The sequence below is a fragment of the Rhododendron vialii genome, chromosome 1a, assembly GCF_030253575.1.
Source record: "Rhododendron vialii isolate Sample 1 chromosome 1a, ASM3025357v1".
NCBI lineage: Eukaryota > Viridiplantae > Streptophyta > Magnoliopsida > Ericales > Ericaceae > Rhododendron > Rhododendron vialii.
In genome coordinates, this window is record NC_080557.1 from 13,796,166 (window position 1) to 13,818,953 (window position 22,788).

Here is a 22,788-nt window from a genome sequence, read left to right on the forward strand (position 1 = left end):
AAAAAGGAAGACAAAAAGAGGCGCCCGGGGGAGGAGGCGGCGCCTCCCCCCCCCAAGCAAGCAAACAACGGCGGCTAGGGTTTCTCTAGTAAAAGTTTAGAGAGAGAAAGAAGAGAGAAGGGAGAAGGGTTCCATAAGAGTTGGAGAGGGAGAGTTTGTTGTTAAATTGGAAATGTCAAAATGTCACAAACCTTCAAAAACAAATTGACATCTCCAATTTGAAGTCATGAGTTGGGAATGCTCTGAGGGACCAGAGGCCAATGGGATCAGTGACATCAGCATGCCATGTCATGTTGATCGTTGGGGTGCTTATGAAAAATGTTTTCGTCATTAAAATATGAAAATCATTTTATAGGTCTTGTGATTGATTTCTATTGACAATAGGTGATGTATTTCCGTTGAATTTTTCCCACCGCAAAAGGTTTTCTCATGAATTTTTTTTTTAAGAACACACATAAATCCACATGAAAGATCTCTCCAATGTCCACTCAGGTCCTATTCAGTTCTTGGGAATGCAAAAAGAAGTACGATAATGTTAATTTTCTTGCATTTTTATGTGTTTAGTAAGCAAGAAAGTTGTGGATGAAACTCATGTCTTTAAATTTCTCAGTATCCTCAATTTTACCTCAAAATTTATCGTTTAATCGTTTTGTAAGAGGTACCTTAAAGTTTAGGTTTCGACACTTTAATAAAGTTTAAGATTTTAGGTATTTTCATAAGATACCTTGGGTTTAGGCACATTTTAGTAGTTTGGACACTTTTATAGGGATAATTTTTAAAAAATATTCCAAAAACACTTAACGGTGTATTTTTTCTTTTTTCTTTTTTAACCTAAACCTAAAAACCCCAAACTATTATTTGTCAACTTTCTCACAAATTTTTTTTCTCAAATGAATGCATAAAGGAAAATACAATTATTGTTATTTCTTTTTCTGCGCTATTTATTTTCATCAAACCAAATAATTGTACTATAAAAGGAGAAGCATATGGCATAACACCAAAAAAATTATGGCCCCGAAAATCTGCATAACTAACACCAAAAAATGGCATAACAAATGCCAACACATTTATAACAAACCAAAAGAATGCGCAATCTATTGTACACTTCTATTAGTAACTTCAAAACAAAATTAATAATACTCCCTCCGTCCCCTTATTATAGTCCAGTATTCCATTTTGGGCTGTCCCTTAATAAGTGTCTATTTGGTAAAGTTAGTGGGTAAAAATTGGTATATTGTCTATTTTGTCCCTAAAAGTAGATTCTATTTTGAAAAGTTAGTGAGTAAAAAGTGTAATGATGATGGGTAAGTAGGGAAAGTGGAGGAAAAAGTTGATGTGAAAGGTATAATGATGATGTTTTTTTAATAAGTTGGAGTTACGAAGTAGGACATTTAAAAAGAGACGGAAGGAGTAATAATTAATACTATAAAAATACGAACCTAATGAACCAAAAAAAAATTGTGTACCATGTTTCAAAATCATGTGTACCATACACTTTCAAGATACACCCTTGCATAACTAACCAAAAAATGCTTAACATGTGCCAAAAAATGCCTAACACCCCCAAAAAAATATTGATGTTTCCATGGGTGGACCATAGAGTTCTAAAAATTGGAAGACATAGTGATATGTTCTATACTTCAAAAATAAATTATGTATACAATTTCAGATAGCGGAGCATGAAGATCAAGGAGGTATGCACGGCATATGTACACTATCCAATTGTATTCTGAAGACGGTCAATCCGATCGCACTCTGATAGAGCTGTACACATCAATATATTTCCCAGCCGTGTTATTCCAGCTATTATCGATTTCCATAATCTTCCGTACGACGTCGTTCCATTCATTTAGTTCTGCATTGACCATAAAATAAATGAACATTAAAAAGCAAGATAGACAACCAAATTGGTTGCTGGTGATTACCGTAAGGTAATGCTTGCTTCCATGTGAAATCATCAGACCCTTTCACCCACAATACGATAAGCATGTGTATCGTAACAATGCATTGCCAAAATCCCCCAACCGTCAATGAGAATGTGGGAGTATTGGGGAAAATTTACATGAATTTGAATATTGTAGGTAAATGCAAGCAGTGAGGACTTCGGATAGTGAAAAAACCATTATGTAGCTTCCAATAGAGGCAAAAGACCAAACTTGTATTCTCCATTTTGTAGGTAAATGCAAGCAGTGAGGACTTCAGATAGTGAAAAAACCATTTTGTAGCTTTGAATAGAGGCAAAAGGCCAAACTTGTATTCTCCATTTTTATAATAGAATCGATGGAGCCGAGCGACTAGAGGGTCCCCTGACTTGTCTGGGGGATTCCGTGTCCCCCGTTGACTTTCATCATAAAATGCATAACACTAAGCACAAGAAGGCACAATAAAATTATACCATAAAACGAGGGAAAAATATCACATTTTTACCATATTATAGAAGGAGAAATATAACAAAACTAAGAAAGCGCTAGCAGTGAGATATTATACAATGACATAACCATTAGAAGGTGCAACATTCTTCACCATATCATGCAAATGAGAATTTTCAGATGCCATTAAAATTATAAAATCACTTATTTCACGGTATCCTCATCATACAACCACAAAAAGGTATATTAATCACCATGAAAATGCATAACATTTTATGGTTGGCACACCGTAAGGTGGGGGACACTTTAGAATTTCCCTAGATGTATAACAATATGTTTAGACAAGAAAGAAGCCTCTCAAAACACTGGATTTTTTTAGAAATTTCATTAACCTTGAACAAAGTGTAACCATGGATTCCACACAATAGTTCCCTAGATTAAATAGGGCGAGAGAGTAGAATGAACAGATCACGTAGGAAGGAAAAAAAAGTGAAGAGAAAAGAAGAGAAGAGATTTTTAGTCAAACTTGCTTCTATTACTTTCAAACACCATGATGAGAAAAACAAAAATGGATAATTAATCAAATCACAAAACAGAAATTTAGTCAAACTCAGCTGCACTTACTTTCTCTGTAGTGAGAAAATGCGCGGTCTAGAGCCCAATTCAAGGATCCTTCATCAATTCCTTCAAAGACAAACCTTCAAGAAAGAATGAAGACATAAATTGCATCAGTTAAAAACTTGTGCCCTACAAAATAAGAGAAATATTTAAGCATTGCATTTCGATGACTCAAGTATGTTTACATTGCGAACAAGCAATAGAGTTTTTGTAATAGAATGCAAACAAATCAAGACCCTTGAATGTAACGCAATCCATACCCAATAAACAAAAAAGCGACTCTCAATATATGAATCTGCTCTTTGACACCCTGGAAAATTCTGTTTTTCTCCCCAAAGAAGCCACACCTCCCAGTGTAGACTGTTCTTTATCGTAGAGGTGAATGGTTGAACATATATAAGACTTTGGAAGCCTAAACTGGAATATGAGCCCTTCGACAAGCCTGAAGCCTGAAGAAGATGAGCAGTGGATGGTGTTTTGGTACTTTCTGAAATTGTTAGAACTGGGTCCTATTACTGGAATACGAGCCCTTTGACAAGCCTGAAGAAGATGAGAAGTGGATGGTATTTTGGTACTTTCTGAATTTGTTAGAACTGGGTCCTATTATGGATCCATGGATCATAACCAAGTTCTTAAATGGATCATTAGATATGGGTTTCAATGTCTAGGAGAATCTTAGTTATCAAAAGAATCTAAGTTTCATTTTGTGAATCCACATCATAGTTGGAGTACAATTTGAAGTCGGTCACAATTGGAGTAGAATTATGATTAAGCTCAAGCCAGTTCCAGCAAATTGTGATTGTGCTTTGCATGAGATTTGCTTTACCAAGGGTAAGCCCTGTTAAGTTACAAGTAGTCCCAAAAGCTTAAGCTATTAGAAAATGGGTCCAACAATGTATATCAAGCTATCTAACACCCTCCCTCACATGCAACCCCGTCTTGCACGTGGAGATGCAAATTTTCATAGATAGAGCGAAACAAAATACGAAGGGGAGAAGCAGAATGCAAACAGAGACACTTGAACCCAAGACCTCTTGCAACCTGTATGCTCTGATACCATATTAAGTTACCAGTAGTCCCAAAAGTTTAAACTGTTAGGAAATGGGCCCAACAATGTATATCAAGCTATCTAACAAGCCGCAATTTCCAGCACACCATCTGCAACCGGAACACTGTCTCGACCCTCAAATATATTGACTGAGAATATTGAATATATTGACTAATACATAGTTTCTCTCTCTACCCTTTGGGGTTTATCCCCTTGAATGGGATTTTCTTCCTCTCTTTTGAATCTTTGATTCCCTTCGATATTTTGATTGCATCATTATAAACCCCAACCCTTCCTCCTATGGCCTTTCATTCAACACAAGACGACAAAATTGTGGAAAATCCTACAAGCTGAGTTTGAAATCAAATCAGTTGTGCCTAACCTAGCACTCTCTCTTCCTGCAAGCTGTCAGTTTGAAATCAAACCAGTTCTGCCTAACCTAGCACTCTTTATTGTATCACTTAAAACCATTTATAAGGCCTCCATATTCAGGTATTCCAAGGTGTCCTACATCAGGTGTGCATCTGACATATCAGCTTCTATTTGTACCCCATAAAAAACTTCTGGATATAAGTAGCTTCGGAGTGAACTGTCAATGCTTAAACCTCTATGTCATATAAGAACGTCATCTTATAATATCTGGGTTATATTGTAATACTTTTTAGCCTCATGGTTTTTAGGTATATTTTGGGCTTTTAGGCCTTCGGGTGTTATGGGTTTTTTTCCCATTTGGATGTATTCCAACTTTTGGTTGGATTCCCCTCCCCCTTTTCCCTTAATAAAATGTTATTGTTGCCTATCAAAAAAGAAAAAACATCATCTTAGGTAATTAGGCAAAGATCATTGAGAAATAGGAACATTAGCCACGTAATCTAGTATCCTCGGGTTCTGTTGTTCATGAACTCGACTGTGCTGACATATACAACTTGCTACATCAGTAAACTCAAATCACACAAGCATATATTTTCAATTGCCAATGCATTATTTACCAAAAAGGAAATAATCATGACAAGTTAACATTGAAAAGGCCTAAGAGAAAAAAGAATTGTAAGAATGAGAAACAACATGGTCAACCATGACTCAACTCGTTGTAAAGTTCTTGATGGAGTTCACAAACTAACATGGTTGTAGCCAACCCACGTAATGGGCTGTCTTGCATTTTTTCAGCAATTAATTAAAAGTTTCATAAAAGAGAATCAAGTTACCCATTAGCCATCTCAGCATGTGACTGGTCATCCATATCAAAAACTGTATCAGCAAGACCACCAGTCTTCCTAACTATTGGGACCTGAAACGATCAGTCATGAGTAGAATGCCTTGTCTCAGTATTTCTGTTAACCAGTAGTTCCCATGTAATAGGTGTGACACGTTTTTTTTTTTTTTTTTTGTGGATAAGTATGTAATAGGTGTGACTCGTGACTACTGTCTAGACAAAAAAAAATGCTGCAGCTAGTCTTTTGAGTGTCACAATAAATTTCTTTGGCAATGGAAAGCATTGAAACCCTGATACCATTCTTGTTTAGATGCCATTTTATGAAGCATGGATACTTATACAGGATAGAGACACGATAAGATACGGATATGGTGATACAAGAAAATCTAAAAAATTTGATACTGATACAGCGAGGATACTTTAGATTAAAAGGCATGTTATGGGTTTCTAGCATCGTATAACCCATAATAACAAGAACAGTGATAAAACTAATGTATTTTTCTCATGCACTATTGTTTGTATAAAAGTCTGTTAGGTGACTTGCTTAATTATTGAAGTTTAATTTTATCTATGGCACAATAAAATGTTCAGAAACCCATAAAAAAGCATATACTTCACAGAATCTCATTGTCTATTTCTCTAGAAAGCCAGTTAACTGCTACAAATCTGTCCTTTTCATCATTCCTGACAATTTTACTCTATTAGTCTGCAAGAAGTATCACAATCTTAATTTCATAAAAGTTCATTTTCTAGTCTTAAAGTATCCAAAAAGTATCCGATGCTTTCAAAAATAATTTTTTAAAACTGTGGATACTTCTGGGATGTGTATCTGCAAGTATCGGTGGAGTATCAGATACAATACAGATACAACGCCCATCTAAAAGTATCTGTGCTTCATAGATGCCATTATAGCACGATTGATGGCGTGCCTATGATGGCTTTGGTAAAATGCAGAAAATGTCTACATTGTTTTTTTTTTTTTTAATAAGTAAAATGTCTACATTTTTAAGGCATAATACGAAACTTAATGTTCAAAAGTATGAGTTCATTTTGTCCAAGGATCAACCAATCACTAACCACATCCCCAGAAAGTTGAATTCATTTTCTTTAACTTTTGAACCAAGAAAAGAAGAGCGGTTTTACAAGATGGTATATACCGCTCCATAACGCATTCCAATCATCTGGGCGAGTCCACATGGCTCATATATGGAAGGAACTAACACCATGTCTGCCGCAGCATATAGCATGTGTGCCAGCTCTTCACTGCATTGTAAATGCCATATCCATACGTAGACAACATGAGAAAACTTAATTAGAAACAAGCATAGTTCAGAACACATGCTTCAAGATATAGAAGTCTCACATAGAGTTCCAAAAGCTTAAAACATACTTATTAAGTGATCAATTTTGCAAAACCCGAAGCATAAGTTTCACCAACTATTTGATAAATATTGATGTTTACTTTTTTAGAGGGACTTGGCTGTTTTGTAAGCCTAGTTCAATTAGTTACGAATTTCATAATTTGAGAAGTCCATCAGCTTGAAGATTCTTTATGCCTTGTTTGGATTGCATTTTGGAAAAAAAAATTCCGACTCAAAAAACACTGATGCAGGCCACTATTTTAATTAATTTAAAAATATTAATAATTTTAGTTTATTATTTGAATTTAGTATTTTAGTAGGAATCATTCCGTTTTAGCATAAAGTGCTAAGAATATTAGGTTGTCTTATTTCGGTTGATTCTATTTCCTTTATATTATTTTCTTGTTCTCCAAGATTAGGTTTTCACCTTTCTTTTACTTTATTTCCTTTTTAGTATTCTAGGCTTCGTTATAAATAAGGATGTAAGCATTAGGGCTAATTAGTTGTTTTATGATTTGATTAATGAAAATTGAGAGTTTTTCTCCAATTGAGTTTGTGTTTCAAAGAGAGAATCTTTAACATAAGCAAGTTCGTGATCTTTTCTTGCAAATAGTTTCGTAAAAGGAGGCTGCGCTACATCAAACGCTCATTACCCCTACTTCCAATCATTACTCTCATTTCTATCTCCTCTCTCCAATCATTATTCTCATTTCTCTCTTTATCTCTCTTCACTCATTACCCCTATTTCCAATCATTACCCTAATTTCTCTCTCCACTCATTACCCAAAAATCAAACTAAATTTTTTTCAAAACATCATCCAAACAAGACATTAATGATTCGTACTAAAAAATGGATCAAGAACAAAATTATGTTTCATCGTCACAAAATACGAGATTGATATTGTACTTTAGACTAGCACATGATTAACAAAAAGTACAAAATCCTACTCCAGGAAGTCTAGCACATTTTACTGCCCTAGGATGTTATGTAGGACATTTACACGATTCTCATGCATGAATTATAGTATTTGGTAGAAAATCTAGCCCATTTTACTGCCCTAAGATGTTATGTTGCACATTTATATGATTCTCATGAAACACGTGGCTGATATTTGGTAGGAATTTCTGTAAGCATTGACTGCAACAAGCGAGGTGTATGGCATTGTCACCTGGTTTGCGGTGCAACAACTTTTTCCGAGTCAGGGAAAACATGAACAGATTCAGGTAAATACTTCTTGGTGTTCCAAGATGATTTACCTGTACATCAGCAGAATTCGGATGCTTGATCCTTGACTATGCTACAAATTGCAGATAGTTGATTCGTTGTCAGCTCAACATTTCAGTACAGAACTAAAAGAAAGGAAAAATAATCGAGTAATTCTGTTCCAACATGAGTTCCCTATATAACAAACAAATGAACCCCTTTTCCCTTTCTGATGCATATGGTAGAACTTATAACATCCTCCATTCCATAAACGTATGAAGTGAAAATCTCCAAAATCATTGATGCTTTTGAAGGCATAGAAAATGGCATATATGACTGTCAAAATCAACTTATGATGACATGCACTGGATCTGAAGATTAATGTCAGATTTTTATTTGTCATAGACCACATGCTAACAGAATATATACTCTACAAAAATAACTACAGAACAAATTCGAGCAGTTAAAGCAAACGGTGAGGCAGCTGAATAAGTTTGGAAAAATTTTATCGGAGAAGTAACAGAATAATTTGCAAAAGAGTATCAAACAATAAACTAGCTTTACAGATACTTCTGGACAATAGCGAGCAACTTACATAAAATAGACATTTGCAGTAAATCCAACGTATAGTAAGATTGCATTGTGTGCTCACTACATGCTTCAATACCCCTTTTTCTATGTGCAGAGAGATGAAAATTGAGTACATCATGACTGTTCATCAAGGTTATCCATGTCAGCCATATATGTGCAGTCAAACTATTTTATTTTCGACTGATTAGAAGTAGTGTTCATTTTTCTGTATACTGAATTCTCCCTCCCCCACCTCTTGTGTGCCTTGTGCATTGTCTCTGTCAAGACACATAAAAGTACTCTTTCAAAAAGCTCGAAACGCTTATATATAGGCTCTACTAGTTTCAAAAAGCCCCATAAGGCCATAAGCTAACAAAAGCAAATATAGGCATCAGTCTTGGAATAGCATCACACATCTAGCATTACTATTTAGGGAAAAAAGTATAGCCGCTATCTCTACTCTAAAAATTATTACCATATCTGCAAAAGCCTCAAATTCTCTCTCAACCCTGCCGTCTGAAGCTTTTCCCAGCACCACCAATTGTCCCCCCTGCAAAAAACTTCAACATTAGAGCTGAAGAGCATTGATTTTTTTTCTTTTATCTTCTTTTCATTGATGAAGAGCATTGATTGAAATGCCAAAATAGAGCATGGAAACAGAACTGGTCACACAGATAACAATGGAACAATAGCATCATATTTCCTAAAAAGTCTAACAAAAGGACAGGCAGCCTTGTAATAACTAATAACTAAACATATTGAGCAATAATACTCATGCCCTTTTCCTTGTTTCATAAAGTACATACAGATTTTCCCAAAACACTGCAGCTGAGGAAACCTTCGAAGTATAAATATCAACTGATTCTGTACTAGGTGGTCACTAAATTCAGTACTTTTGGCATTTTTAACAACGTGCACATGCATTGTTGGCCCTCCAATTAACTAAAGATTTCTTTCAAAAGTAAAAGCACTAATAGTCTAGTACCCTAATAAAATTGTCATTATCATCACTAAAGTAAACTGTGTTATCAAAAACGATAATACCCGTACCCTAGCGAATTACTGTTTAAATTGCCCGTTCCAATATGTGGTACACCTACGTCCCAAAACAGGCAACTTAGTGATCCAAACCAATCCAAAAGTTTTTCCTGAAGAAATTTAGAGAGATTGGAGCTTTACCAGGACAATGTACTAAAATTTGGTCAAAATACTTGTGGAAATGTGATTTACATGAATAATGGGGAAACGCTACTCTATTTTATGGGATTTATGTTTATTAATAATATACGCATATTCTAATGGTGTAATCTAAGGAGGCCTACCCGTGCTGTACCACAACTTAAGGCATGTAGCATTACCCTGTTCCGTACCTATAGCGGAATGATCTGTGTTCCAAAAAACACAAGTCTAGAGCTACTCAAGCCAAAGAGGATCAGCTAATCTTTTACATCTTATCTCGTGCCAATGAGAAGTAAAAATTAAAATCAAGTAATCCAAACTAGGCAACATGAATGTTCTATGATGCAATATTGAAAAACGCCAATGAAAATGGATGTCTGGTAGAAGGTCTCTTAGCTATGGTGTAACTCAACCTTGACTTCCTGCAAACACCAAAGCAGCTACATTTATTATTCATCATTGAAAACATCTTCTCAGCCTGTTGATCTTCAATCAACAAAAGACAACGAGAGATAACCATCACCAGCAGTGATGGATATCGAATGGGAATTTTTTGTCAACTTTGAAAGTTGTCCCGATCACACTAACAAAATGCTAAGACTCCTCTTTCTTAGACTAGGCCAAGCAAGCAATAGATGGCTAGCTGCCTGATTTCCTCATTCCTGTAAATTTCCAGACATGGTGTTCTTTGACTCGACTTCCATCTACATATTTTTGCGAAAGATACGAAAGTTCATATAAGCATAAGTTAGACTTCCTTACATCAAGCAAGGATTTAGAGTCTTAGACTCGTACCCAAAACGTAATTGGACTGACATATAGTTTCCAATTTTTTGATTAGTACGGGCTGTTGTATAGTTATCAACTATCATTGATTAATTTAAAGGACTTCCCTCTCTATAACTGAGGAAAGGCATATGATATTAGCAGTTTAAGGCGTTCCATCAAGGATTCTAGTCATTTGGGAAAAAATATTCTAATTTTTTGGTTAGAGTGTTGTAACGACAACAATCAGGCGATAAACAGATAGAATTTTATATTGTTTTGCAGACTTGCAGTTGTGTTGCATATGTTTATCCCGCTAGGCATAACCAGAGGGCAAGAGATGTGTGCATAATAAAAAAGCAGCAAACTTACGAGTTCCTCGACGTGCTTAATTGCATGAGTTATCAGATGAAGACCCTTTTGAGCAACCAATCGAGTTATGCATACAACCAAGGGTACCCTGCGTGTAATTCTAGAAGTAGATATGTCCTCTGAAACCAGTCCAAGCCCCCTTTGAACAAAGAGTTTGCATATCTCCTTGCCCTCAGTTATTTGAGCTGTAAAAGACAAATCACAATTTTGAAAATGACAGACTGAAAGCTGGTAAAAACTTTTTTGGAACTCGAAATTGATGACAAAAATCATAACAACATCCTACATGATACAGTGAACATTATATTGCTGGGATGGTCAATCTTAAATCTCATTTAGACAGGTGGATAAGCGTATCATAAAGATCCATAAAGGTACAATTGAGGTGGCATTGAACAAGTGAATTGTTTTTTTATGTAGAACGAGAAAGTAATCAACGTATACATGCTCATCTTTCAGTACAGTCGCCCCACCATAATCTAAAAGAAATGAGAGTAATGAATGCATTTTTTTTTTCTGCTTCTCTGCATTTCCAATAGTATTCAGTATTGCCTAGCCTAGCCCTCTCATTCCAATAACTAAGCAGAATAAAAGACTAAATGGATTAAAATGATTTATTAACAACATGGAAAGAAATGCATATTCTATGGTAGGCTGAAGCCAAGTTTCTTACCACTAAATTTGGCAGGCAAGAAAACATCTGTGGCAGGGTTCCACACCGTGGTATCTATCCCATTTAAAATACCGAAGTACCTACCAGAGTTCATTATGTGACAGTGTTAAGCTTGCAGAGAACCATTAGAATAAAGTAAATTCGAATCTGTATAAGGAACTAAAATGGCATACAAAAGAAGCAAGGAAGATGGATTGAATAAAAAAGCCTAATAGCTGATATGAGTAAGATACCCAAAATAAGTTCTTCAATAGACTCATTCGCTACCAAATTTTTATAACATGGGTCTTGCAAGTCCATATCAACATGTATACCTAATAATAGAACGAGCAAACTGAATTCACTTTAACATGCATGGAGGTTGCCCTGGGTATCGACATTTTCTTGATCTCAGCCAGTTTTGGCTTGCCCCACAGGTCTCACTTTCTAAGTAATGGGGAATTGGAGCTGAATGACTCAAGATTCTCCAAGATTTGATGCCAGCAAACCTAACTGATTATGCATTACTTTCTTTTATAGCTTTATCAAAAAGAAAAGAAAAGAAGATGAGTCACATCCCTTCTTCGTTAGAGCGTGGGGGGAGGGGCAGGGTTTATTGAACAAGGTTAAGCCCCCCACCCCAGCAGTAACCCCAATAGAGCCATTCCACCCTGGGAAATTTTTAAAGGACACAGAAAACTGTTTCTCTCATGGAGAAACATGGCTACAATATGCCCAATTTTCTGGCCAGTAATTGTAACAATGCTGATCTGTATATTCAATAAAAATATGCATGGTTTAATGGAGTCAGAAACCTGTATGTGCAAGAATATGTGAACGTGATTCTAAGTTGACCCAGAGCTAAGAGTGTCATAATGCTACGTCCCCTGATATTAGGTCCAAAACATCACATCGAATGATGAGGGTGTGAAGCGAAGTCCCATATCGCTTGGGTACCAAAGTAATAGGAAGAATATATACGCGTGAGGGCACCCTCACTTCAAGAGCTAGCTTTTGGGGTTAAGTTCTACCCAAGATCGTGTAATATGGTATCAGAGCTGGATATGCCAAGGATGGGTAGGGTGCATGTCCCTGACCTCTACGTGGCAGCTACTGCCGAGTGAGCACGCTAGGCGTGAGGGAGGGTGTGAAGCGAAGACCCACATCGCTTGGGTACCAAAGTAATATGAAGAATATATAAGCGTGAGGGTACCCTCACTTCAAGAGCTAGCTTTTGGGGTTGAGTTCTACCCAAGACCGTGTAACAGAGGGATAAAGATGTTTTGTGTGCCTTCTATCTAATCCCAATGGGTAGGCTAGCATTAATAAAGAGGTTTGGAAAAAAAACAAAGGGTATTAGTTGTAGGACAGCTTTACGTAAATTCAATGGGCGATGGTCTGTGTTAAAGCATCCAACTCAAAGTGGAGAGGCCAGCCAGACTCATATACTAGGTTTGGAGGTTTAACCAATGTGGGACAACTGGACAAGCTCTAACACTCTCCCGTGCGACCCCTGACTCGCACATGGTGAGATAAACAAACGATTCAACAAATACAACAACAATCAATGACAAACGAAGGGGGAACCAACCATCAACAACATAGAGTCTTGTCCACAAGCCTCCAAAAGCCTAGCTCTGATACCATGTTAAAGCATCCAACTCAAAACCAATTGGCAATGAGTGGAGATGCCGCCCAAGCTCATATACTAGGTTTGGAGGTTATATTTAATCAATGTGGGACAAGCCCTAACAGTCTGAATAGATACTATTTCAACCCAGTAGTGTCAGATAGGACACGTCTTACTTGAGCGTAATACATTACAAGGTTATTGTGTCATGAGCATTCTGACCTAAATTCAGCTTACTTGCCAATTCAACAAGCAGCCCACCGCGAAAACATCTCGCACCACAAACCCAACCTGACCGAAAAATGCATTTGACGAGGAACCGACCTCCATGATATGGATTTTCTGATATCTTTTGCAAAGCAACGGAAACCAATATACAATAAAATCTGAACAATCAACAGAGACCACTTGACTTACTTAGAAGGTGCGGCAAATACAGATGGTTGGTAAGCACTTCAAGTATGGATACATACGAATACCAAAGCGAAACCCTATGCTGGTTAAAAAAATTCCAGCCTAAACTATAAGTTGCATGCACATCAATAAGAATGCAGCCTGAATACCATTTTTGCATGGCTTAGTGCCACATAAATCTTTTCTAGACCTGCAGCCGGATGCCAACCATAAGAGTCACACCTACACTAGCCAAACGAATAGGCCAAGAATCAACGCAATGACCACCTCTAGATTGTTGGTTGTAATCAAAATTTATTTCATTGGGCTGATGCCAGAAAGAGCCAAAATCACTAGGCATCCAATCAGTTCAAAGAAAAGAACTCAAAGTTAGCAGGAAGTGCACAAAGGAGGCGGGGGGGGGGGGGGGGGGGGGGGGGGGGGGGGGGTGGGGGGCGTGTTTTTGAATTTTCATTAACATGCTTTGTATCTTTCATTTCTATTGCAACTACAAATTTTTCAGAAGAAGGCTATTATGATTCCGATTCCATCCATGAAATGAAACATTTGAAGCGATGCTTTCAAAAATGCAGGAATTTCAAGAGTGAGAAAAGATTTCGTCAAAATTCCATCATCAGTAGCAGTTAAGGCTAATAGCTATGTACATTGAAAAACAGCTTACTTATCACGATTTCTTATCAAAGTGCCTGTGAGCCATCCAGAACAGAGTGTCTCCCGAAGATATGTTGGAGAGACTGTGCTGCAAAATGGAAGAAGAATCACAAACTAAAGATGTTATAATTTGATGGTTGTGCGATTGCTGCACTAGAACAATAATGCGCACTCCTACAATGGGCAACACACAGTTTTCCTTTCTTACTGATGATCCCCTAAAGAATAGGGCCCCAAAATTCCTCGCATGGACAGCTGAGGATGCTCGGATTCATATTCAAGGGTGCTATAGTATAGTATGGAGTCTCAGATCAGTGGTACTTTGGTTTCTTATCTACTACCAATAAGTATTGCGATAATGAGGCAGCAATTCACATTGCAGCTAATTCTGTTTTCCATGAGAGGACTAAGCACATTGAGCTAGATTGCCACCTTGTTCAAGAAAAGGTGGTAGTAGTGTGGTAGCTACTCCTTTTCAATTCAATTGGTGCTTAATTGGTTGATGCTTTCACAAAACCATTGAGCGAGCTGTGCTTAGAGCTACCGTGTAACAAGCTGGGTGTCTGCGCTATATATTTATCAGCTTGATTGAAGTGTTAGGAGTTATATGTGGAATATTAGTGAGTTAGGGTATTTTAGTCTTTGTTACTACATACTCTCTTAGCATATATATGAGGGATTATGCGAACACTCCATACACTTTCCTTCTCTCTAATCAATAGTGCTAAATTTTTTTGGTAGGTTAAACGGAGAGAGAGAGAGAGAGAGAGAGAGAGAGAGAGAACCACAAGCCACAAAATGTAAGGGCACTTACACTACTGCATTGCTATATACAATGCCTCCTTTCAATAAGCACAATCTCTCAGGATTGTGACCAATAGTTCGATCGTCAACAGCCTGGACAGTTAGAGGTTGAAGGTCAAACGTTTAGGAATTCACCTTGGAATCAGTACAATGACCAAATAATAGAATGACATACTTTTTAGAGAGCCAGAACAATCCTGGTTACAAAGGATATAGAAAGTGGGGTCAAATTTCTAGCTGCATGAGTATTTTCAATACAAATAATTTTTCATTCAACTTAAAAATTTCACAATCATGGATGCTATCTCAGTCCACGTGCAAAATGACAAATCCATTGCCAAAAAATGTTCCAACATCGGTGCTGCTTAGTTACCACATTCATTGAATTTATTGTTTTGGTTAGTTCAATTTACAGAGCATAACTACATGACACTAGCACTAATGAAAATATGATAGGTCTATACAAAGTGTTCACCTTTTCAACAGTTGCATATATAGATCCGTCAAGCCCGCACTTACTGAGTTGCTCTTGGCTGCCAAGAAAAGCAAAGGTTGGTCCATACGGAAAAGCTAATAGACTTTTAAGAACTTCATAGAACATTGATCAACTTTTTGAGAGAGTTTTAAAAAAGTTGCATCAAAGAATTCAAATTGGAGAACGAAGCTTTATTGGCTGTGGCATGGATTATTTAGATCCTCACAAATAGGTCAAGTATTCGGTGGAGAGAGGGGAGGGAGTGTTAACAGTCCATTGTGCACTCTTTTCAGCATGAAGCCGAGTGAGACATCTCAACATATGCCCATGTCTCATACTCTCCCACTACTGGGGTACACAGTGACACGAAATCCCATCACACAATTACCACTTTTTATCATATGAACAAAACAAACAACTTACAACCCTAAAGTTGTGATTAGCTTTTTCATGCAAATGCGCAACAGTTGCTATTTCCCATTAGCTTCATATCACATCCGTAGCAAAGCAAGATATTTCTTGTCTGAACAAGAGACAAGGGAAATATAAGAAAACGATGAGCTACATTAGCAAACTGGCTGGAGTGCATGGTTATTATTCCGTGAGTGCTGTAAACAAACTACAATGGTATTAGCAAGCAAAACAAGTTCTTTTTCTAAAACTTGCAAAGCAAGGCCTCCACCAATAAAGATAGGAATTACGATTTTACAACTAATGAAAGTTCAATTCCATTAGTGCAGTGGCAAGAAATCAATGTAAATGAACAGGACACACACAAACTTACCCCATGATTTATCTATGTAGTGTACCATGTACTATTCTATCATCGGCACATTTTCTGCTCCCTGTTTCCAAAGGATGCGACATGGGTAAGGGCGTGGGATACGTGGTTGACACCCTACCAAATTTAACACTTGAATTCTCTATCTTGTACAACACTTGAAGAAAAAGAAGCCCACATTAGATAGGAGAGAGACATTTCTAGCCTTTCACTTGAATGAGAAATGAAAATTCCATATTTGTCAGAATCCCATTTGATTCAAGTACATTCTTAAATTGTTTACAACATAGTCCTCGTTCATATTATTTGTTGTACAACCAAGTAACTAGTGAGTGTCCAAAACGTGACCTGGTACCCATATCCAACTTTTGGATACATATTTCATTACACCCCACGTAGAACACTGACCTAGTAATTTGTTGGAGCCTAACAACTCAAAATGCTTAACCCCAAGTAACTAGTTGTAGGCTTGTAGCCCACATGGTTTATCAAATACCCTAGATCACCCATGTAGACTAGTGATGTCTGGAGGGGTATTACAAATTCCTTATCTTCATACCCTTGCGGCGCCACGAGGTTAAGCACTAGTGACTATGGCCTTACGGAGGTCTTTTTCCTAGTGGCCAAAGTCACCCCAGCCTAGTTTGGTTTTTTCTCCTGGGCTTCAACCCGAACATACCACGCAGCCAGGCTACTAAACTTCCTCGAGCCCATACATGGGGTTTCTCTAATACCACTGATAAAGCACCGTCTGGAACACCGGCCTAGTAATTTGTTGGAGTCAAACAATAAGTCCCAAAATGCTTAAGCCCAAGTTACTTGCAGTAGCCTACATGATTTATCATATGCGCAAAATCACCCATGTAGACTTCCGACATGTGATGGAGATTTACACATTTAACCATCCTAAGATTTAAGTTTAGGAAGGTCTATCTTTCAGAATATTCTTATGATAGGGGAAAATGCTGCTTGGACATGCACTCGAACCCGATACTCGCATCTAAGTCCCTGGAACATAGTGACTTTTCATGTAGCTATACACTTCTTTTCTCTCTATATTAAGTGATATAAGAAAATGTATACCAGGTTTCTGGAACTGGGAGTCTTAGATAGGCTGGAATGAGGTTTTCATCACTATGTTATGTTATGTTATCAGATTAATAGCTATAAGACAGAACGTGAAAAAGAATGATGGACGTAATATTGAAGGAAAGAGTCAGAGGGGGGTAATGTTGAGAGAGAGAGAGAGAGCGCAAAGCTTAATAGAGCAATAAAGTAACTCAAACATAAAACTCCGGATAACTACTCAACTTTACTTTTATAACTCTGCACATTTATGAAGTAAATTCACTACATGCGTAGGTATGTATAAAGTGCAAAATACTTGCAACAACAACATCATAATTGCAAGATAACAAGGTACCCATCAGGGATTGACTTACTGAGAATTAACAGCATCCAAGTTCAGGCATTAAGTTGCATTCAAATTGGAGCATGGGCTGACACTTTTGGTTCTAGTGTTTAATTCGCAACAAAAAACGGAAACCATAGAATGGTCCAAGGCCCACAAAATGTTCTATGTTGTTGGTAGTGTTCATGGAACCGGAAGTATTATTGTATGGAATCTAAGTCTGTTTTCACTTGCATGGGATACGTATTGTAAGGACTTTTGGGCAGATTCATATGTTAACTTCTTCATTATTTAGACAATGGTAACAAAAAATACAATGTATGTCCTATATTCTTTTTCCCTCCAAGAATGTTCAATTCAGAGCATTGAACAAGTTCGTTCATTCAAAAAAGGTCAAATCTTTAAGAAAACAAAAATGTGGCAAAACCAAAAGACTGAAATGTAGGTTAGGAAAACTTGAAGCACTACACTTAGGAAACCTGGCAGAATAAGTTAGAACAATTTTCTGGTTTATTAGGCTATGAAAAAGAATGAAACAGTATGTGTAGTCTTCTTATGCAAGCAACCCATTGTGAAATCCAGGGTCAATGTACGCCACCCACACACATAAACTTAACAATTCGGATGAGATTTTTCAGCTGATAAAGCAGGCAATTTTAGCAATTAGGTGACATAAAATTGAAGTCAGCAATTTGAAAAGAAATACCAAGCTCGATAAAAGAAGAAAAATAAATAACATACGTGCACTCCCCATAGTGTTCCATGTTGTGGATTGTCAGCACTATTCGCGGTTTCTGCAATTCCAGAAGTCAACATTATGATTCTTATGAAGGTCTGAGTGCATCTCAAGCAGATGCTTCGAATGTTAAATGTCAGGAGATTTGAAAATTTTGCGAGGTTTTAGGTGCTCCAGCAGATTCCTCAAACATCAAAGTACCCCTACAAAATCTCTCTCTCTCTCTCTCTCTCTCTCTCTCTCTCTCTCTCTCTCTCTCTCTAAATTTGGCAGCAACTTCAAATACCAAATCATACTATAAAAAGTGGGTCCCCACTTAAAGAGTCTGCTGTAGTACGCTAAAAAGGTCGCAAAACACCCGAAAAGTAATATAACAATAAAGTTGGAAGAGTCTCATAGAGTGCTCTCTCTCTCTCTCTCCAAATTTGGCAGCTACTTCAAATACCAAATCATACAATAAAAAGTGGGTCCCCACTTAAAGAGTCTGCTGGAGTACACTAAAAAGGTAGCAAAACACCCGAAAAGTAATATAACAACAAAGTTGGAAGAGTCTCCTAGAGTGCACTACAGACTCTTACTCTTCAACCTACAAATTGAGGTGGCAAAGTCCAATTTTGATGTTAACTTTTGAAGCATATGCTGGAGATGCTATTATATTGTTAGTTCTGAAAAATATCAAAGCAGCGAAAAGTAGAGAGTAGCAACACGCCAAGGTCAGACCTGGAGTGAGAGGTAATGGTACATATCCCAGTAAAGCAGCGGTAAACCAGTCGTCTGCCATTCGTGAATGTGGATTATATCAGGTTGTGTTCCAGTCACCTGCAATAAAACAAAAGTGATAACGAAATCAGATAAACAGGATTTCACGCATGGAAATTGACTATATACCAAACTAAGAAACAAGGCCCTTAATGAGTTCAGAAAAGACAAAAGAAAAAAGCTTTATAATAGAGGAACCTCTCAATCATTTCTCAACTCTTATGCAGCTAAAGGGCAAAACCAAGGCTTGGTTAGTGATTTCTAGAATCAAGCCATTTGTGGTGAATATTCTTTTATTTTGTAAACATGGTATTTCCTGGTCCTCTGAAGCTGAAGATTTAAGTGCAATAGAAGAAACCTGTTTCAAACTTCTGCCATAAAATAACTAAGTTTCTCAAACAGTTGACCTGATTGCCAAGAGGAAGCCAGATTCAAGTCCAAAACAATGAGTATCGTCAATAAAAGAAAAAGAAAGCTAAACAAGTTGCCTTGTAACGATCCACAAACCTGCATCCACTCAAGGCAAGCACGGCTAAAGAATAGGTACGCCTCCAGCTCATTATAGGAGCCTCCATATACATGTTGCCCCTTGAAGAATTGGTTGGATGGTTCAATAAATATAACTGGGATGCCTGACACTAACCCAGTGTATGCATTAGTTGGCACCCAATTTCCATCATGGTATGAGTTATACGTAGTGAGTAGTGCCAGCTCATTGATCTGCTGCTTCTGGATACACTCGTATAAAGGTAGCATGATATCCACTTTATGGCCACGAGATAAACACGCGCGGGCGAGTCCAGTGACAACATCACCCAGACCACCGACTTTTGCTATTGGTGCCATTTCAGCCGTCACGTGAACTATGTGCATAGGATCAGAATCCTTCTCTCCATCAACTGGATGTTCTGAGCTCACATCCCATGAAGGGAAATCCCTCTTCCAGAAGGGGATTTCATCACTCGGGGAAGGCCAAATGAGATCTTTCAGTTTTGAATCTGCTGACCCTGTTGGTTTGTCAGCAATCACCACCTGGAAAAGATAATAATTATCTACAGAAGAGGCCATTATGAAAATATAATTGCAGATTTGGCCCCACATTGTGAATTCTACAAACAGCGTGCAGTGCGAGTCTCTGAATTGTAGCCGGTTCCTGCTTCAATTTAGAGAGAGGATTTATAACATCTACCACTTAAGACAACGTTTATCCGAAAGTTCATGTATTTTGACAGAAATAGGGAAGTCTGCGATTTTCTTTAACTTTCAGTTTCAGCCATTACGCAAAACTGAAGCCTATAGTCAAGATCCTAAATGTTGAATACATTCAGAAAATGCTTTAGAAGATGTTCAAAAATCTGTTAGATGGCAGACCAATCATGTTACTAACAAGAAGTCCCCTTGAAGCCCTTGGCAGAGTGATATGGCGAAAAAAAATTCTAATAGCCAAACCAATAAACTGGAACTGGGACCAAGGTTCAAAAATGGGCAGCTACATTTACGTAAAGGCTTGGGTGGCTAAGTCACCCATATGGCAAATGTCGTGGTTGTAATGGAAAATTCCAGTCCTCATGACCTCTTGACAGTAATGCCTTTTTATTACTCGATATTAGGCTCAATGGACCGACTAATTGGGGTGACTAACCCCACTGTTCACTAGTGGGGGCGTAATTAAAGCCAGGGCAAAGACCCATAACACAGGAATTGATAGCACCCGGGTGGGAGTTGAACCCCAGACCACAGGCTTCTTGAGGCCCCTGGTTGCCAAGCGACTACCATTGCGCCGACCCTTAGGGGTTAACTGCTATAGTTATGTAACGCCTGCAAGGGCTCTGCAACTCCATTGCAGCAGTGTTACAACCATTATGCCAGTATTTTCCTGTAAACTCTGCATATACCGCTATTTTTACTCGAACTTATTTAATCGACTGCAAAGTCATTTGAAAACCACATTCAAATGCTTATGACTTTAAGTTTACATGCTTCATCAGCCAAACGAGCTAGGCCAAATATCTGGGCCTCATGCAGTATGGTAATTGGAATCACCACAATATCCCTTTCTCAATCCCAGCGAACTACATGACTCCATTGTCAAATAAATAAACTTTTATTTCTTTTTTGACATCTCAGGTGTTCGGGCCAACTTAACTCCACCTCGACCAATCCCAAGAACCAATTCTACCTTCACTACCCGTTTCATTCAAGAGAAAAACTTTTTCACAGCTCTGTCATGAACAAGTTATTTACAGCTACAAAAAAATCTCCAAAAGTGTTCCGAACGGTCTGGATTTTAATAAAACTTTTCAGGAAAAAAGTTCAACTCTTTCTTGAAAAAGTTTCAGTAACATCTGGACCGTCCAAAACAATCGCAATTGACTCCGTAAATAACTATTCGGCACCGTTAAAAAGATTTTCTCTTGAAGCCGAAGAAAAACTCCGTATAAACTTGGCCCATAGGAGCAAACCTATGTAGCACGGACACGAATACGGATACGGACACGAAAATTCTAAACAAATAGGGATACGAACACGGCGGGAACACGCCAGGTGTATAAATAAATAAAAAATAAATACATGTACATATATATAAAAAAAAATATTATCAACCATTGTATATAAATAATTTCACAAATTTGTAAAAAAAAATTTCAAAAGAAAAATTACAGTTTAACCCAAATATTTTGAATAATTTCATATTAACCCCCAAAAATTTTAAAAATATTACATTTTGACCCCTAACCGTGTCCCTGGCATGTCCCAGCCGTGTCCCCGCTGTGTCCCCGTGTCCAATGCGTGGACACGGCACCCTTTTGGAGTGCCAGTGCTACATAGGGAGCAACACGTTTCCAACCGGCAGCCTTACGAGGGAGCAAACGCGTCTTTAACTCTCGAGCCTTGACCACGACCACTAGGCCAAACACTTATTTATCGCAGTATGCGATTAAATTAGATTATCGCAAATACCTGGCGTGCTGCCCGAGTATGGAAATTGTTGACCTTTCTTTTCGCTGCTACGGCTACTCCAGTAGTCCTTGGAATTCGATGGTGATGGCAATTGTGAGGCCACATGCAAACATTACCACCGCTATGAACAGCCAACGCGCCCATTTCTATGAGGGTGCTCGCCGGATATGTATATCAGTGAAGCTAGAAGACTGCGATTACGACTCCAACTTCGTCGATCGATCTTGTGTGTGTTTGAGAGAGAGAGAGAGAGAGAGTACTGGAAGTGTTTTAACAGTGGAAGTATCTTGTTTCGAGTAGGAGACTTCGCTTTCGATGGATGATGATTTGTAACTGTATGAGTTTTTTTTTTTTTTTCCTCCTTTATTCCTTAAATTATTCACAGGTACTTAGCCCTCAAATTGGAAAAAATTTCAGTGCCGAGTGGATATTACGTGGTGGCTCTCGGCGCATCAAAGCCGTTTATTGTATTTTTAGACGGCTCGGATTTGGAGACGGAAAAAGGAGAAAGAAAATGTTGGATTGAGAAGAGAGAAAAAATTTCAATTTGAGTCGTCTAAAAGTGTATTAAACGGCCTAAATATGCCGGCCGGCACGTGTACGTGGGATATACCCACACCCGGCACCGCAAAATTTCTCCCTTAAACTACTAATGTGATGATGATTATTTCTAACTAGTACTTGACTGGCTGACAAGAGGCCAATGATTGGGTACTTTCAGAATAACGGTTGTCGGGTGGTACTCTCGCACATAAAAGATCGTCACTACGTGAGTCACTCTTTATCTCTTAACCATCAAACAAAAGTGAATAATA

General features: G+C 37.8%; 2 protein-coding genes across 2 annotated transcripts in view; one reads left to right on the forward strand and one right to left on the reverse strand.

The window, feature by feature from the left end:
- The window catches only part of LOC131332834 (ribosomal RNA small subunit methyltransferase-like), a 92,164-nt gene that overhangs the window by 19,906 nt on the left and 49,470 nt on the right, over positions 1 to 22,788 (forward strand). The gene's annotated exons all lie outside the window — the stretch shown is intronic.
- Positions 1,444 to 22,307, reverse strand: LOC131332821 (probable starch synthase 4, chloroplastic/amyloplastic). Its single transcript, XM_058367124.1, has 15 exons — positions 21,974 to 22,307; positions 19,520 to 20,044; positions 18,974 to 19,072; positions 18,259 to 18,311; positions 15,326 to 15,383; positions 14,861 to 14,943; positions 14,057 to 14,134; positions 11,373 to 11,452; positions 10,700 to 10,884; positions 8,859 to 8,933; positions 7,867 to 7,907; positions 6,406 to 6,511; positions 5,241 to 5,323; positions 2,994 to 3,067; positions 1,444 to 1,855 (listed from the first exon to the last, which is right to left on the reverse strand). Exons 1-15 carry the CDS (start codon positions 22,115 to 22,117, stop codon positions 1,740 to 1,742), a joined length of 1,800 nt encoding a protein of 599 aa, XP_058223107.1. The 5' UTR covers positions 22,118 to 22,307; the 3' UTR covers positions 1,444 to 1,739.